This window comes from Nuphar pumila, chromosome 12 (genome assembly GCF_984573655.1).
Source record: "Nuphar pumila chromosome 12, dmNupPumi1.hap1.1, whole genome shotgun sequence".
In the NCBI taxonomy this organism is placed as follows: domain Eukaryota; kingdom Viridiplantae; phylum Streptophyta; class Magnoliopsida; order Nymphaeales; family Nymphaeaceae; genus Nuphar; species Nuphar pumila.
The window spans coordinates 36,069,447-36,085,848 of record NC_143260.1 but is presented as its reverse complement, the minus strand read 5'-3'; the positions used below and the strand labels follow the sequence as shown (position 1 = coordinate 36,085,848).

At 37.3% G+C, this 16,402-nt stretch overlaps 1 protein-coding gene across 5 annotated transcripts; it reads left to right on the top strand.

Moving 5' to 3' along the window:
• Nucleotides 1-375: 375 nt before the first annotated feature.
• Nucleotides 376-13,760, top strand: EDA14 (embryo sac development arrest 14). 5 transcript variants are annotated; one of them, XM_089982957.1, is made up of 12 exons: nucleotides 397-559; nucleotides 734-805; nucleotides 2,690-2,766; nucleotides 9,771-9,860; nucleotides 10,393-10,526; nucleotides 10,616-10,706; nucleotides 10,821-10,912; nucleotides 11,001-11,094; nucleotides 11,181-11,260; nucleotides 12,472-12,558; nucleotides 13,189-13,288; nucleotides 13,384-13,760. In XM_089982957.1, the coding sequence occupies exons 5-12, from the start codon at nucleotides 10,471-10,473 to the stop codon at nucleotides 13,474-13,476; spliced, it is 693 nt and encodes a 230-aa protein (XP_089839083.1). In that variant the 5' UTR covers nucleotides 397-559; nucleotides 734-805; nucleotides 2,690-2,766; nucleotides 9,771-9,860; nucleotides 10,393-10,470; the 3' UTR covers nucleotides 13,477-13,760. The 5 variants fall into 5 exon arrangements, with proteins under 5 accessions (XP_089839082.1, XP_089839083.1, XP_089839086.1 ...); XM_089982960.1 differs by lacking the exon at nucleotides 9,771-9,860; XM_089982959.1 differs by lacking the exon at nucleotides 9,771-9,860 and having other exon boundaries at nucleotides 2,690-2,802.
• The last annotated feature ends 2,642 nt before the right edge of the window (nucleotides 13,761-16,402 follow it).

Genomic DNA, 16,402 nt, shown 5'->3' with positions numbered 1-16,402 from the left:
AACTATTCAAAATTAGACCAGTAATTATGGTGAATAAAACGTAAGAAACAAATTTGAAAAAAAATTGGGGATTCTATAAAGGACCCGAACTCTATAATGGTTGGACCCAACTGGGTCGACTCGAACATAAATTTTTAAAGTTTTTTCACAATAAAACAAGTATCATGTCGTGGTTTTAAAACATACTTTTATCAAAAATAAAAACTCGTTATTCGTTGAATAGGTTTGAGATTTTTTATGTTATTTTATTAGTTTTCTTTTAACCATTTTCGTCTTTGGGTAGGGATCGAACCAGACCCAAACCGGGCCCGATCCAGACCCACTACCATTCACGCAGTTAAACGAACCCTAAGCCCCTTTTCGTTTTCCTTTTACTATACCCAGCCGACACCCCTCTCTTCTGCTTCTTCTCTCCCGTTCGGGCGCCGACCGGAAGCATTTGCGCCACCGCCGTGTTCCGCCGCCTGGATTCACCTTTTCTTTTTCCCTTTTCGTGCACCAATCGCGAAGTCGTGGGCCATCCACTGCCGGGGTTTCCGCCGGCCGTGAAGATTTGTTGGTAAGTCCACCCCTAAATTCTTCTTTCCTAATTTCATACCCCCCTCTCTTCTCCTTCTTCTCACCCTTCACTTCCTTCCGTTCGGGCGCCTTGGGAAGAATGGTCGGACATCGACCAGTTGTGTCCGTTTGAGCGTTGTTGGGACATCTCTAACGTGATTCCTTCATTGGATAGTGCCGAGATTCGCTGGAGCTAAGAAGACGACCCTCACATTGGCCGGTTCCTCTATTGTTCAGCGTCACCCAGGTAGTTTTGTGCAAACCTGTCTTAGTCAGCCCCAAATCTCTTATGTTGGTCATGACCCTGTTTACCAACATTGTGCAAGTTTATTTGCTATGAGTTGTAAGAACGTTTTTCTTCTCCCTTTACTTCTTATCCCGCATTTTGCATGTATTGAATGGATTGGATTGTCTGGAATGTATAAACCGAAACTATTACTCCATTGTTCATTGATTGTTCCAGCATCTTAACCGAACATTTTAATTAGTCTTTGCTGACTACCTTCTTAGAACATATGGCTTAGGTCAGGGAAGTTCATTTTCACAAAACTGTCATGTGATCTATTTACAACTATATCCTGTTCTGGGGTTGTTTATCGATCAAAGGTGTAGCCCTGCTCTATGCGAATCTTATGTTTTTGTGGTTTGAACAGACTATTTTCATCCTAGACAGCATGATTAACATGTTTGTGGAGTGGGTTACATGTTGCCCACTAGGTGTGGTCATTTAGACATGTTAGTGGTCATGACCAGCAGTAGATAATTCAGTATCTACAGGGATGTATTCTAAATTCATGGCATATTTTGAAATGTGTATACACCTCACTTGTTGTTCCCTTACTTGACAGACCAAGGATAGTTAGCTGAAATTTTCTCACCTATTTTGTTTAGGCCTAGGTGACCGTTGGTTTTCTGGATGGCTAGAATCTTAAGCACATTTCAATTTGTGTATTTGATGTCATTGCTTCTTCTTGAAGTTCAGTTTGGTTTGGCTGCTTCTGCAAGGCTCAAATGGCCTAAATTGATGTTATGTTTGATTGGTCATCCTCCAATTGGCACTGATTGCTATCTTCTTTGTGACACTTCATATTAGATTTTTTTCAATCTTCCAGTTTGCCAGCAAAAGTATTCAGCTCATTGGTGATATCAATCAGTTTCTATATTGTCTTTGTGATCCGCATCTTGTTGGTATTTTTGGAAGCAATAAGCGAATAGTTTGCGTAAACTTATTCTTTCATAATACCTTATGTTTATTACATATATGTGCAAGGGTACTGGAAAGATACTTGAACATTGTTATGTATGCATTTGCATTTTGCAACAATATTGTGCACATCTGTTTTACCAGAAAACTTTCAAAGTATTGGCTGTTAACTTCCAGTTACAAACCAATCATACTTCAAATTATCAACTGATAGGATTTTCAATATATCATGTTCACTAGGCCTTCTGTGTGCCATTCATGTTATTAGTTTGTTTCAGCTGTTCTTGTTTGTTTAGGTGGTTATGGCTTTTGGAAGATTTATGAACTTCTATATCACTGCACTTCAAGGATTTTCTTGGGGAATGTTTTTCCTAATTGATATTGAGTGCAGTTATGCTTGACTAGAGATTTGTTACTTGTAGAACACCAAGGGTATGTTTGATTGCATTCAAATGTAATTTAAAATCTCATGCAAATGAGAGAATGAATCACATTTGCAATACTAACCAAGAATGTGATTTGGAATCTCATGCAAATGAGAATGAATCTCATTTGCACAGATAACCAAACATGTGATTTGGAATCTCATGCAAATAAGGAAAGAAATGTGATTCCAAATCACATGGTGAAATATGTGATTTGGAAGCTCATGTAAATAAGGACCATGTGAGTTGGAATCTCATGCAAATAAGAAAAGGAATGTGAATTATGCATGCATATAAAAATGATTTGATGACTTGTATGTCTTGAATGCATATGGATTATGCTTTATGATATGAGTTAATATTGAATGAAATATTAAGTGATGGAATGCTTTTAAATGCCTTAGGTTTGAATGATTGATATGTTTTCTTCAAGTTTGAGATTGGTTTGCCCTACCAGACTTTAGCGAGTTTGATCTCGTTTAATGCGGGACATGTAATGCAGGTAAAGAATGATGAGTAACTAAAGTGAAGGACTAGTCAAGTTGCATACTCGAGGGCCACTCTTACCTTACGATCTTGGTAGACATGAGCTTTTTGTTTTAAGTATATGATCATGTAAAGACTCTATCATTATTTCTATGCACTGATTTGGAATGAAATAAAAAATCTTTATATTTCAGTCTTAAATTGTATGAGGTTTGAAATGTGCATATTTCGTATGTCTTGGTTTGATTTATCTCTAGTATGACTCCGCCCAAAGTCTTAACCAACAACAACAACAACAACAACTACGCCTTCATCCCAAAACAATTGGGGTCAGCGATATGAACCAAAAAGAAATTCATTTTGGGTCTTCCACATGAATCCTTTTCCTCCAATCATTTCTATCCAACGCCATGTCCTCGGTGAGGTTCAAAGCATTCATATCCTTTCCTATCATCTCCATCCAAGTCTTCCTAGGCCTACCCCGACCTCTTTTAACTAATATATTTTCCCATTTCTCCAACCTTCTAACTGGAGCATCATTAGGCCTTCGCCGAATATGTCCAAACCACCGTAAACGATTCTCTCGCATCTTATTTTCAATGGGTGCAACACCTACCTTCTTACGTATCTCTTCGTTCCGAATCTTATCTTTTATTGTATTTCCACACATCCATCTAAGCATCCGCATCTCAGCTACACTCATTTTTTGAATATGATGTCTCTTGGCAGCCCAACATTCCGTACCATATAGTAAAGCGGGTCTAATAGTCGTCCTATAAAACTTTCCCTTCAACCGCAATGGCATTCTACGATCGCACAGCACTCCAGTAGCACTTTTCCATTTCATCCACCCAACCTTTATCCTATGATTTACATCTCCATCAATTTCTCCATACTTTTGAATGATGGATCCCAAATATTTGAAATAATCATTCACCGGTATATCTTGCTCACCAAGCTTCACTACACTCCCATCACTACTTCGTTGCTTACTAAACCGACATTCCATATATTCAGTCTTACTCTTACTCAACTTAAAACCTCTAGCTTCCAATGTCTGTCTCCATAATTCTAACTTAGCATTAACCCCAGCTCTAGACTCATCAATCAAAACAATATCATCAGCAAACAACATACACCACGGTACATTTTCTTGAATTGATCTCGTAAGTTCATCCATCACTATCGCAAATAGGAAAGGGCTTAAAGCAGATCCTTGATGTAACCCAACCGTTATCGGAAAATTGGTTGTCACCCCTCCACAAGTGCGGACATTGGTTACTACTCCTTCATACATATCTTTAATTATACTAATGTACTTGAGAGAAACACCTTTCTTCATCATTGTCCACCAGAGAACGTCCCTAGGTACTCTATCGTATGCCTTCTCTAAATCAATAAAAACCATATGCAAATCTTTGTTCATCTCTCTATATCTTTCAATAAGTTGTCTAAGAAGATGTATAGCTTCCATAGTTGATCTTCCAGGCATAAAACCAAATTGATTCTCCGATATCATGACAACCTTCCTCAACCTAGACTCAATCACCCTCTCCCAAAGTTTCATAGTATGACTCATGAGTTTTATACCACGATAGTTTGTGCAATCTTGTATATCACCCTTATTCTTATATAAAGGCACCAAAGTACTCTTCCTCCACTCATTAGGCATCTTATTTGTTCGCCAAATCAAGTTAAAAAGATTTGTCAACCATTCTAAACCTTTCTCTCCCAAGCATTTCCAAGCCTCGATAGGTATACCATCTGGGCCAACTGCCCTTCTTGATTTCATTTTCTTCAAAGCCTCTGCAATTTCTTTCTTTTGAATCTTGCGCATGAAGTCACGATTTATCTCATGAAAAGGAATGGAGAAGTCTTCAAGATCTTGAGCATGACTATCATTAAATAGCTTATCAAAATAATCTTTCCATCTCTCCTTAATCTCCTCATCTTTGACTAAAACCCTTTGCGTTTCATCTTTGATACATCTAACCATACCCAAATCCTTCGATTTCCTATCTCTCATCTTTGCAAGCCTATAAATATCCTTCTCGCCTTCTTTGGTATCCAACTTGTCATAAACCTCCTTATATACCTTAGCCCTCGTGTTTCGAACAACTTTTTTAGCTTCCTTCTTTGCTATCATATACTTCTCCAAATTCTCATTATCACGACTCTTACTTAGATTTCTATAACACTCTCTTTTAACCTTAATAGCTAATTTGACATCCTCGTTCCACCATGATGTATCCTTACCTAGTGGTGCACCGCCTTTAGACTCACCCAATACCTCCTTAGCTACTTTTCTCATACCACCCGCTATCTTATTCCACATTGATTCTGAATCCTCCTCGAGACACCAATCAACTTCCTTAACTACCTGCTCTACAAACATTCCTTGTTTAGCTCCTTTCAGTGCCCACCACTTAATTCTAGGATCTATCCTATGTCTATCCCTTTTGCGACATTGTCTAATTCTAAGATCTAAAATTAAGACTCTATGTTGTGTAGCTACACTTTCTCCTGGTATAACCTTACAATCGATGCAACAACCCCTATCTCTCTTTCTAAGTAGGAAAAAATCTATTTGACTCGTATTAACCCCACTTTTAAATGTTACTAGGTGAGACTCCCTCTTCCTAAACCAAGTGTTTGCTAAGATCATATCATAGGACAAACAAAAATCTAAAATCCTTTCTCCACTTTCATTTCTTTCTCCTATACCATAGCCTCCATGGATATTCTCAAATCCATCCCTACTAATGCCTACATGTCCATTAAGGTCACCGCTGATGAAAAGCTTTTCTCCATAAGATGTCTCTTGTACTACTCCATCTAAATCTTCCCAAAATTGATGCTTAATGGAATCATCTAAACCTACTTGAGGTGCATAAACACTAATAATATTAATAATATCCGTACCTAATACTAATTTAATAAGTAAAATTCTATCACCCTTCCTACGGACCTCAACTACATTATCTATAAACTGACGACTCATAACAATCCCTACTCCATTCCTATTCCTATTTATTCCTGTATACCAAATCTTATATCCCCAAGGTTCTATCACTTTAGCTTTCTCACCTACCCATTTGGTCTCTTGAAGACATAAAATATCAATCTTTCTCCTACACATAACATCTACTAACTCTACCAACTTACCAGTTAAAGACCCTATGTTCCAAGTGGCTAACCTAATTTTATGGTCTTGGACTAACTTCTTTACCTCCACCCGTCCAACAAAGTGAGGGAACCCTTGCCTATTTGACACCACACCCGGGCGCCGGTGTGACGCGTCGCTTCTGGGCGACGACCTAGCAACCCTTGCACATTTATCACTGCCTCCGGGCCTAGAGAGTACAGCGCGTCGCTCAGTAGGGAACGCCCCAACGAAATTCTCATATTGGTTCATTTTCATAGGATATGACAAAGTTTTTATGCTGGCTGTCACAGGCCTACCGCAACCCTCCTCCTTTATCCGGGCTTGGGACCGGCAGTGTATAACTACACAGGCGGAGTTCGCCCAAAGTCTTAACCGTTTTGAGAAAATCATTTTCGCATTTAAAGATTTGATTAACTTATTATTTAAAAAAATAAAAATAAATTGGTCTCGAAATTTGAATATTGAGAAAGTATTTAAGGTTAAATTTTGCGGATGTTACATAGTCAAACCTCCAATAACCTCACATGTAGCATATATCATCACATTGTATTATTGGTATCATTTATACCACACTTGTGCTTATACACATAGTCATGAGCTCATACGTATATACATGTATGTATTTCTTATTTGTGTATATGTATATCTTCGAAACTAAATTAATCATTCTTTTGAATCTCGCATAAATATATGTATGATTCAAAAACTACATTTACACCTTCATTTTGCATATATGGATGCATATTTTTGATTTACAGATAAAAGGGAATCTATTTGAACACCATATATATATATATATATTTGATAGGGCAGACCTGCAAAAAATCAATGCACACACAAACTAGCTATATATATATTTTAATGGGGCAGACCTGCGATGCGAAATTGCTGCACCGATATACACAAATTTTTGTGTGGGGGCAGACCTGTGCTTATGCAGTCTAAGCATAAATCGTAGACTGCATATAGGGCTGACTGTTATATGCAGTTTGCATTGCCAAACTGTTGCAGACTTGTGCCTATGCTGTCTGCCTATCAAACACAGACTGCATATGGCGCTGGCTGCCATAAGCAAGGCATTGACCACTTCTGTTCAGTCCATGGTATGAACACACGCAGGTTCAGACCATGGTCTAGACTCTAAACACACAGCCACAGCAATGTGGCTAATAAAAGTTAAAATATGCACGGTTGGGAGAATAAAACACATATGCACGGGAGACTCAATAAAAAAAATAAATTAGTAGTCAATATGCTTAGGTTCAAATGTTGAAACAACATGGAACAACGTCACATATTTGCAAGAATAAGTGTCAAAAGAGAATATAAAGCCCACGAGTGACTCATGGCTAGTCAACGTGCTTAAGTAAAAAAAAAAGTTCAAACCAAATAGACCATGTATGACTCATGGTTATAAAACAATGAAAACAATGTCAGACCTTGAATAGGTCTCAATGTTAGAAAAAAAGAAATGAATGAAATAATAAATGAAAACCATGACAAGATGCTTAAACATACACTGTTGTTTCATAAGATGCTTAATGGCAACATGCTTAGATCGAACTAACTATCATACATTCATGGAACTAAAATCGGTTTAAAAAACACATTGTTGTTTCAAAACTAACCATTATACATATTTAATCCTTCTCAAAACATGATGGATCTCAAACCAACCTTTTGATGAAGGTTCTAAAACAACAACCCCATAAAAATGGTAAAGTACCTTACTTTTTTAGAGTGAAAGACAAACACCTCGAGGCCTCTTCGAATTTGGTGTAGAGAGGAGTTCAAATGCATTCTTGTCTACACTAGATGAGTTAGGTGTAACACTAAAAACTTCTACAAAAATAAATAGGGAATGAGAGAAGCAAGAGAAAGCAAACGAGGTGGAGGAGGAGCATTAGCCAAATTCATTGAAATGAGGCTCCTCGCAAATTTTTGGTTTTTATAGAGCTTGGGTTAGGAAAAAATTAGATGGAAGGTTAAGAGGGGTGGTGGCTGATGGAGTGTTGATTTTGGTCAACCTCGAGCCACCCCTCTCATTTTCCGTCTTGTTGCCATGCTTATATGAAAATGACAAAAATGCAGAATGCAAGAGGAAAACCTTTTGGGAGGAGGACTATTTTGAGCTTTCCTAAAAAATAAGTCTCCCAAGGCCATTCAAATGTCACGCTCACTCTCTCTTGGGTACTAGAGCCATAAAAGAGGGGATGAGGTGAAGTGGGCTCCACCCACTCCCTCCAAAAATTCAAATTTTACATGCCCCCTTTAGATCTTCAACCGGTTTGGTCCACATCTGCTTAAGATCCAACCCAATGTTGATCCAAACCAAATAAGTGTGTGTGTGTATTACATGCCTATATTTATTTTAAAGTGTGTAAATAAACTTTACATTAGGTTAAATTCTAAAATTACACTTTTATTTACTAATTAAACATGATTTGTCTTAATAGCTTGTTAATTATCCACAATTTCTTACTAATTAGTGAAAAAAGCTTAGTATTTCACCAATAAATATGAATAAACCCTAATTAGCAAAATAATACCTAGTCACCAACATTATCAATTAAATATCAATTTATTTTGTTGCATGAATTTTTCTTTTTCATTATTTAAAATTTCATAAATTTTGCTAATCTTATGCATATGCACCCTTGGTGCTATCCATACACGCAAGTCAATGAAATCCTACCTGAAAATCGGCTAGAATGAACAAATCTAAAAAATTATAAGGTGTTAGATTGCCAACCAATAGATGTACAACCCTACTTCCAAGCTCTAATGAAGGTCTAGACCTAAGGTTTGAGGAAGAAGAGGGTAGAAAGCGGAAAACTCGAAATTGAGTGAAGGGTCTCGTCTCTTTTGATAGATTTTTTAGAGTATCTATTCTGAGGAGACTTATACCTCTATGAGAACTCTACTTTTACAAGATATATACAAACATGAAGACTCGACCGAATTCAATGTTTAAATAGTCGCTTCGATAGCCCTCAAAACGTAGATCGTCGTAGTGGTCGTACACAAATTAGTTGGGAAAAATAGTCAATGCCGAAAAACATTGATATGCATGAACTTCGACCAACTATAGAATACTCTAATCATCACCAATTTGGGCATATAGATAGTCGATTTTGATGCCTTTGAGATGAAGAACATCAAAGTCGACTTTGATTTAATTGGTGAGCCGATCGGCCAAAATTTTACCCGAAACAATAATGACGTTGTTCAAGACGTCTCACCCTATGAGTCTAATATACCAATTTAAATCCAAATTCAAATTAAGGTTTATTTATTAAAATATTCAAGATCCATTTGTTAGATTATCTGAGACTCATTTATTAGATTATCCGAGATCCATTTATTAAACCCATGTATTAAAATTATAACTATCAAAATCCACTCTAAATTAAATATTAAATCAAACCCAAATTAAAATTAAACTTAAATAAAAATTTAACTTAAAATAAAACACTAAACTAAATTAAATTCTAACTAAAATCTAAACAATAATTTAACATTAATTAAGATTAATTACGAACTAAATTCAAGCCGTTTCAAATAAAATTTATCTTTACTTTTCATAATATTTTCGAAAATTCGTGGGTTTTATACCGAAACCCTGCCCACATTATTATTTCAGTCAGCTTCGGGTCTACCTGAACATTATTTGGCTAGGCACTTTTCTTGCCCATACTTGGGAATTTGGGTTAGACTTGGGTCGGGTTCTGGTACTAACCCGACATATTGATAGCCCTAACCGAATCCAAATCTGATTAACAATCAAATTCAATTTTCTTATTTGAATCTTAGTCGGATTCGGGACCGGGTCAAACATTGTATATGTCCGATCTGTTAACATCTCCAGCTGTTTTGGCTTACAAACCTAACTCCTGTTTTCTTCACCTCGTCTCTCTGCTTGTTCTCCAAGTCGCCAGATTCCGGTGCCCCCTGCTGCCGTTCTGCGCCAAACCGAGACCCCCATCGCCGAACCAAGCCCCTCCGGTGGCCCCCATGGCTGGTAAAGTTCTCTCTCTCTCTCTCTCTGGCCAGAAAGGGCCAGCCATGGCCGTTTTCTGTTCACAATCCCTATGATCCTCATATTTTCTCTCATCAGGTGGCTGGAACAGATTCGTCGGTGACCCTTTTTTGGCCACTTCTCTCATATATACATATGGTAATACATCGGTGCTAAATGAAACATGCTAATCATTAAAACTAAGGCATCATATGCCCATATGAGCCAACCTTAGTCGAGACCTAGTTCGACTGCCTGTTCAAGTTCTTCTCGTTTATCTATGTCGTCCATAAACCATTGTTCAAGCTCGGCTCAATAAAATTTTTGGACAAGTTTGAGCCCGAGCTGAAATGGATCCAGCAGGAGCCAATATCGAGCTAGTTTGGCTGTCTTAGTTCTATATGCATGTGTCATTGATATAATGCAACCTCTTATACTTGTATGGTAGATACAATAAACTGTATACTTCTGTTTTTTTGCTGAGAAGCATTAGGCAAGTGGTGCTTTTGATTAACTTCCTAGTTTTTTTTTGCAGAGAAAGTATCAAAGCTTATAATTCTAGGTTGTTATTAAGAAGTGGATTCACTGAGATCTGCACTTTTGTGGTCTCAAGATGTCGTCCCTAAAGAATGTAATCAATAGGCGTATTCACAAAGAGCGTTCTCAGCCGTGAGTGATTTCCCACTTCCTTGAAATCTTATTGTCTATTTATTTACATAGTTGTAATACTGAGGTACTGACTGTTGTACTATTTGCAGAGAATCAAGGAAAAAGTTTGGTTTCCTTCAGAAGCACAAAGATTACGTCATAAGGGCACGGGAATTTCATAAAAAAGAGGAGACAATCCGAGTAGGTTCCATTTTGAATTCCTTTTCTTGCATACAAGAGAGAAACACTATTTAGTGATTTAACCATTTCTAAGACTTGTGTCTTGCTTATTCCTGTGGCTTGCCTGGTTTATAGAAACTTAAGGAGAAAGCAACATTCAAGAACCCAGATGAATTTTACTTTAAGATGATCAAAACAAAGACTGTGGATGGAGTGCATATGCCTAAGTAATACCTGAATTCTTATAATATATTCTTTTTGAGTGATTTTTTAAATAAAAAAACTTGGTTAAATGTATGGGAATATGTATGTCAGGAGTCAAGCAAATGAATACAGCTCAGAGGAACTCTTGTTGATGAAGACTCAAGATATAGGCTATGTGCTTCAGAAAGCTCAGAGCGAAAAGAAGGTTTTTTGTTTCTTTTATAGTATTTCTGACATCCAACTTTCATGCATTGCATTGATTCTTTTATAATGTTTTTGTGTTTTCACTAGAAAGTTGAAAGGCTGAGCTCCACATTGCATTCTCTCTGCAACCGTCCATCAAACAAGCACATTTATTTTGCTGATGATAGGTAATGACTTTTCAGATTTCTGGTTTGGAGCCTTTCTTTTGAGTTGCAATCTGGAGTCTATTAGAACTAAAGAGTGTACCATATTAGCAACGTTCACTGTATTCCTGTATTATAAAGGGGATTTCATTAAGTTAATTTCTGATTCATTGTATGATGTATGTATTTCATATTAATACAATGGCCAAGAACTCCTGGTAGCCAATCTGCATTCTTCTTCTTGGCCTCCTTGTAAACAAAAATAAATGTTTATTAGATATGGCTCTGCTGGAACTTGGCTGAGTCAATCTGTAATGAGCTTTAGCAAGCTCAAAGAGCTCAGGCTCATTCTTGGCTCAGCTCAACATGTGTGCAGCCCTATCAGTATCTCACCTTGTATTCTTGGTAAATCACTCTTTATTTATGTGTATTTATTTCTCATTTTGATTCCGGGAGATCTGCTAGGATCTTGTGTTATATGGTACTTCGACTGTGTGAAAGGTTCAGTCTTGTCTACTTATTTTGCTCGTTCTTGTTGTTACTCTGGTTCACTAGATGCTCTGTGAATCTTTGTCTGACATTAACAGTGAACATGGTTTGCTAATAATTCATTTATATTTTGAGCAATGGGATGACAGAACATACATTTATGTCTTTGCAGAGGATGATATTCTAATATGGGCATGCACAAGGATTGCCTATTGATAACCTCCGTTTTTTCTAGTAAATCCTTGAAACTAGATCTACTACTTATTTCCGCCTGTGCTTGACTGATTCCAAAGCTTATGCTTTTCAGCTGCTAATGAGCTTACAAGAAGGCAAGCTTTTAGCTGTTGTGGCTGCAAAACATGTAATAGCAATTAGTATAATTGATGTTCCTTTGGATCCTTATAGTGTGGCACATATTTGGAAATATAACACTTGGTTCTTTTGCTTCCGAGAATCGCCAGTTTTAAGTATTTCCTTGTGGGTATACAAGTGCTTCATGGGAGATTCATATGCACGTGTTCTTTATTTACAGTTATATATATATATATATATATATATATATATATATATATATATATATATATATATATATATATATATATATATATATATATATATATATATATATATATATATATATATATGGCTGCTGATAACAGCCAGTTCTTTAGTGAGGTTCTTTTGGTATTGGTTTATCTTCCTGCTGTCTGACTTTAACAGATATTTTAAATTTCCTGTGATTTTAGGGAGGAGGCCAAAGAGTTGCGATCACATTTATCAGAAAATGAAGAACTTCCTCTTTCCGCATCCATCAAAGTTCCTGAAATATTAAAGTACCATCTTGTTTCTTTTTTCTTATGACCGATGATTCCATTTCTCTATTAATGTCTTGTTTGTTTGCATGTCTTTGCTTGGCTTACCAAAAAAGCATATTGAAAAAAATCTCTTCCTTTGCTTATTGTACTTTACTGAAGTTTTTTAATTAAAATTTAAGGCTCTGGTCATATAGTAACTGACAGAGGTCACCAGAGTGGTAAGTGTGGAATCTCCATTTCCAAACTGTTTGGAAGCCATGAAAAAGGGGGAAGTAGGAATTGTCATGACCTTTGCCAGTTTCAATTCCTCATCTCAGCTACCACTATTGTGAGGTGATGGTCACACCAATGACCTTCCGGTGACCTTCTCAGTTCATTTTTAGGGTAAAATCTGCATCCCAAACAACATGACTGCGGAAGTGGGAAATTCCTACTGAATTCTAAATAGTGCTCCCAAGTAACCCTGAGGATTTGCTAAATCTATGACCATTATGGAATCCACTTTTTCACCCCCAAAGAGGTGGTTCCCAAACAGAGCCAAGTTAATGCAAACTCTGGAGACTCCCAATTTTATTAGTATAACAATTATTCATTGTTCTTCTCTACTGAGACTCATTTATGAAAGATCAACCTTCGATGTTTATTCAGGAAAACAGCGGCATCATACAAAGAATTAGATGCAAGGAAGAAGAGAGTAAATGATCTAGAGAAAATGTACATGGACATGGCCTTGAAAAAGGAGCTTCAGGTTTTTATTTTCTCCTGCACATGTAGTGTAGCATCCAAACATCATCATTGTCATGTTCAAAATCCATTTGATTTCTGATTTTTTCATTTAAGCAGAAGAATGGAAAGAAACGGAAACTTCGGGAGGATGAGCTGGTTTGCCCAACAGACAGGCCTGTATACAAATGGCGGAAAGAGCGAAAGCGATAATTGGCGTGAACAACAAGACTGATACCACAATCAGAAACTTAGAGCTATCAGATGCCAGTAGCAGTTTAATGTTTATTTTTACTTTTTTTCGATAGGCAAGCTGTGGGATATCACCCCCTTGGACCTTTTGGAGCAGTTTTACTTTTTACCAACCGGAGGCTTGGTTTCCCTTGGCATGAGCATCAGAACCTTCATTGTGTAAATAATAAATTTACCAGTGTAAGGTACTGTCTGTCATATGACAGCTTCAGAAATTGAAAGCTTGTTTCTCGTGATTCCAAATCACATATTCCACTTTGTGCTAATCACGAGATTCACTCAAATGTGATTTCAAATCACATTTTGGGCATGTTTACGATGCTTGTGGTTTTTGTTGCAACTTTCACGGGCTTCTTGTAATTCAGAATCTTTCACAGGGGCATTGCAAACATGAGAAAATGCAACCTGTGATATTAAAATATCTTTATTGATTAAAAATAAACCCAGGCCTGCTAACATACTGATGGTAAACTGGTTCATTAAGAATTATGTACGTGATGCTCCCTCATGATGTGGGTTGATGGATGCCGCACAAGCATGGTTATAACTTTTCACATGGCTGAGTTGAAGTTTTACAGAGCATTTTTCTCTCACCTATGCTTGTGTGGATTCCACGGGTTTAGCCAGTGCGACTAGCATATTCAGGCCAGCCAGATACTGCATCATTGGAAAATAGTTTGAGATTCAGCTGAACAATTATTTTATTGATTTTAGCAGCTGGTATTGTAAAATTTGTCATTGGTTCATGCCAAGAAAATGATATGGATTTTTTGATGCTTGAATGGTTAAACTTATTTACTAATGCCATCTTGTTTATTCTCTTGCTTGGGTATGTTATTATTTTATATACACAATATAATAATTAGGGGGTCATGTTAATACCCACAAGTGCTCTTATTCTCTTGTTGCATAGGCATTGACAAGATATGTATGATGTCCGGGTCATTGTCTTGCAATTTCATTTTTTTTTCTTTTTGGGTTATGCAATTCTAGGCTATGTGACAGGTATAAGATTTAGAACCAAACCTACCCATTTTTATTCATGGCTGGGTTCAAAAAATAACGAACCATATGGGCTAACCGGTTCGGGTATGATGGGTTGGGGTATTATGGATTCTGGTTTTAGCTCGAGTCTTTATATGATTGGTATTTCAGACTTGCTACCCCTAGTCAAAATTCAAATATGTGGGAAATTTTCATAAATGCACCTAAAGTTTGTGATTAATAAAGAAAGATACCTAACTTTTTAAAAAATTTAAAAATGCACCTAAAAAATATCGTAATTAACTAAAAAGTCCCAGATGTTTACTACCATCAAGTGGAATCACCAGGTTGCTGTTAAATGTTATGTGGAATTACCATTTTACTCTCAACACCATATTTTCAAAAATACACCTAAAAAATAGGGAAGCAGTTTTTAAAGAGATTAATGGTGTAAAAATTTAGGTGCCGCTTTTAAAAATTTTTTTTGAAACTTAGTTGTGTTTTTTTATTAAAGAGCAAACTTTATGTGCATTTTTTAAAAACAATTCTTAAATATGTAAATCAATTGAATCGGCTATTCACTCAGATATTGGTGGAAAATTTGTATCAAACAATACATTAAGAAACCTAATAAAGTAGAACTTACTTTGCTCTTAAAGTGTAGCAGCAGCCCATGGGCTGTAGGCTATATATATATATATATATATATATATATATATATATATAGGGGTGGCAATCGGGTCGGGTTGGCGGGTCTGGTTGGCCGGTTGGCGTGTCAGCATACCTCAACCCGAACCCGACCCGTTTATTAAACGGGTCGGCTGTGGCAAACACGAACCCGACCCATTTAATAAACGGGTAACCCGACACGACCTGCCAACCCATTTAATAAATGGGTTGGGTAGGGTAAACGGGTTTTCAGGTTCGCGGGTCAGGTTGGTAGGTCGGGTTGGCGGGTTGGCGGATCGGGTTGGCAGGTTGGCGGGTCGGGTTGACGGGTTGACCCACCTGCCTAACCCGTTTATTAAATGGGTCAGCCGGGTTGACGGGTTGGCATACCCCCAACCCGAACCCGACCTGTTTAATAAACGGGTTACGCGGGTCGACCCGTTTATTAAACGGGTTGGCTTAAGCCCAACCCGAACCCGCCTAAGAGGCGGGTTGGCGGGTCGTGTCAGAAATTGCCACCCCTATATATATATATAATTGTGTCAACGGTCGGGTTTGGTTTGGATCCAAGTGAAAACAGACCTGGTCTTGATTTTTGGGTGTGTCGGGTCTGGACCTGGATCTAATCGAATCTACCATAAGAAAAACCATATCAAGATTTGATAAGAACTACATAAACCAGACCCTGGCCATACCGGGTAAAATAATATTTTTTATCATTGTTGCATTGAAATTTTGTGGGTCTTAATCAAAACTCGGTTTGGGACTAGGTCTGGCAAAAAATTTCACAAACTATACCAGGATTCATGTATTAATCAGACCTTTGGGTCCAGACCCAGGTCTTAATCGTGTCTTCTTATCTATCACCATACCTGATCCCTATAGGGTTTGGTATAGGCTGGGTCCGGGTAATCCCGACCTGTTGACACCCCTATCTATATACAGCAACCCTCTTCACACTCACAAACCAACTGAATATAATTTTTTTTCTTTAAAAGAAAACACGCATTAAGTTAATCAATCCCTTAGCTTCTTGCTCTTTTTTAGGTAAGAAAGTTATCATCAAAAGAAAACTTAACTAAAATAGGAAACCCATGCTAAGTAAAATGGTTTGGAGTTTGAACTGGTTTTAAGGGTGGTGGAGTCTCAACGGTTTTGGGTTGGTTCAAGTAGAAAACGGGTTTGAGTGTAGATCCAGTTCAGGTTCGTGTCAGGTCGGTTTTCCATTATGAAT

Coding starts and splice junctions, on each gene's coding strand:
- EDA14 (XM_089982956.1), top strand. CDS start 10,471: ATGTCGTCCCTAAAGAATGTAATCAATAGGCGTATTCACAAAGAGCGT. Junction 10,913..11,000: donor GATGGAGTGCATATGCCTAA/GTAATACCTGAA, acceptor TATGTATGTCAG/GAGTCAAGCAAATGAATACA. Junction 11,261..12,471: donor ATTTATTTTGCTGATGATAG/GTAATGACTTTT, acceptor CTGTGATTTTAG/GGAGGAGGCCAAAGAGTTGC.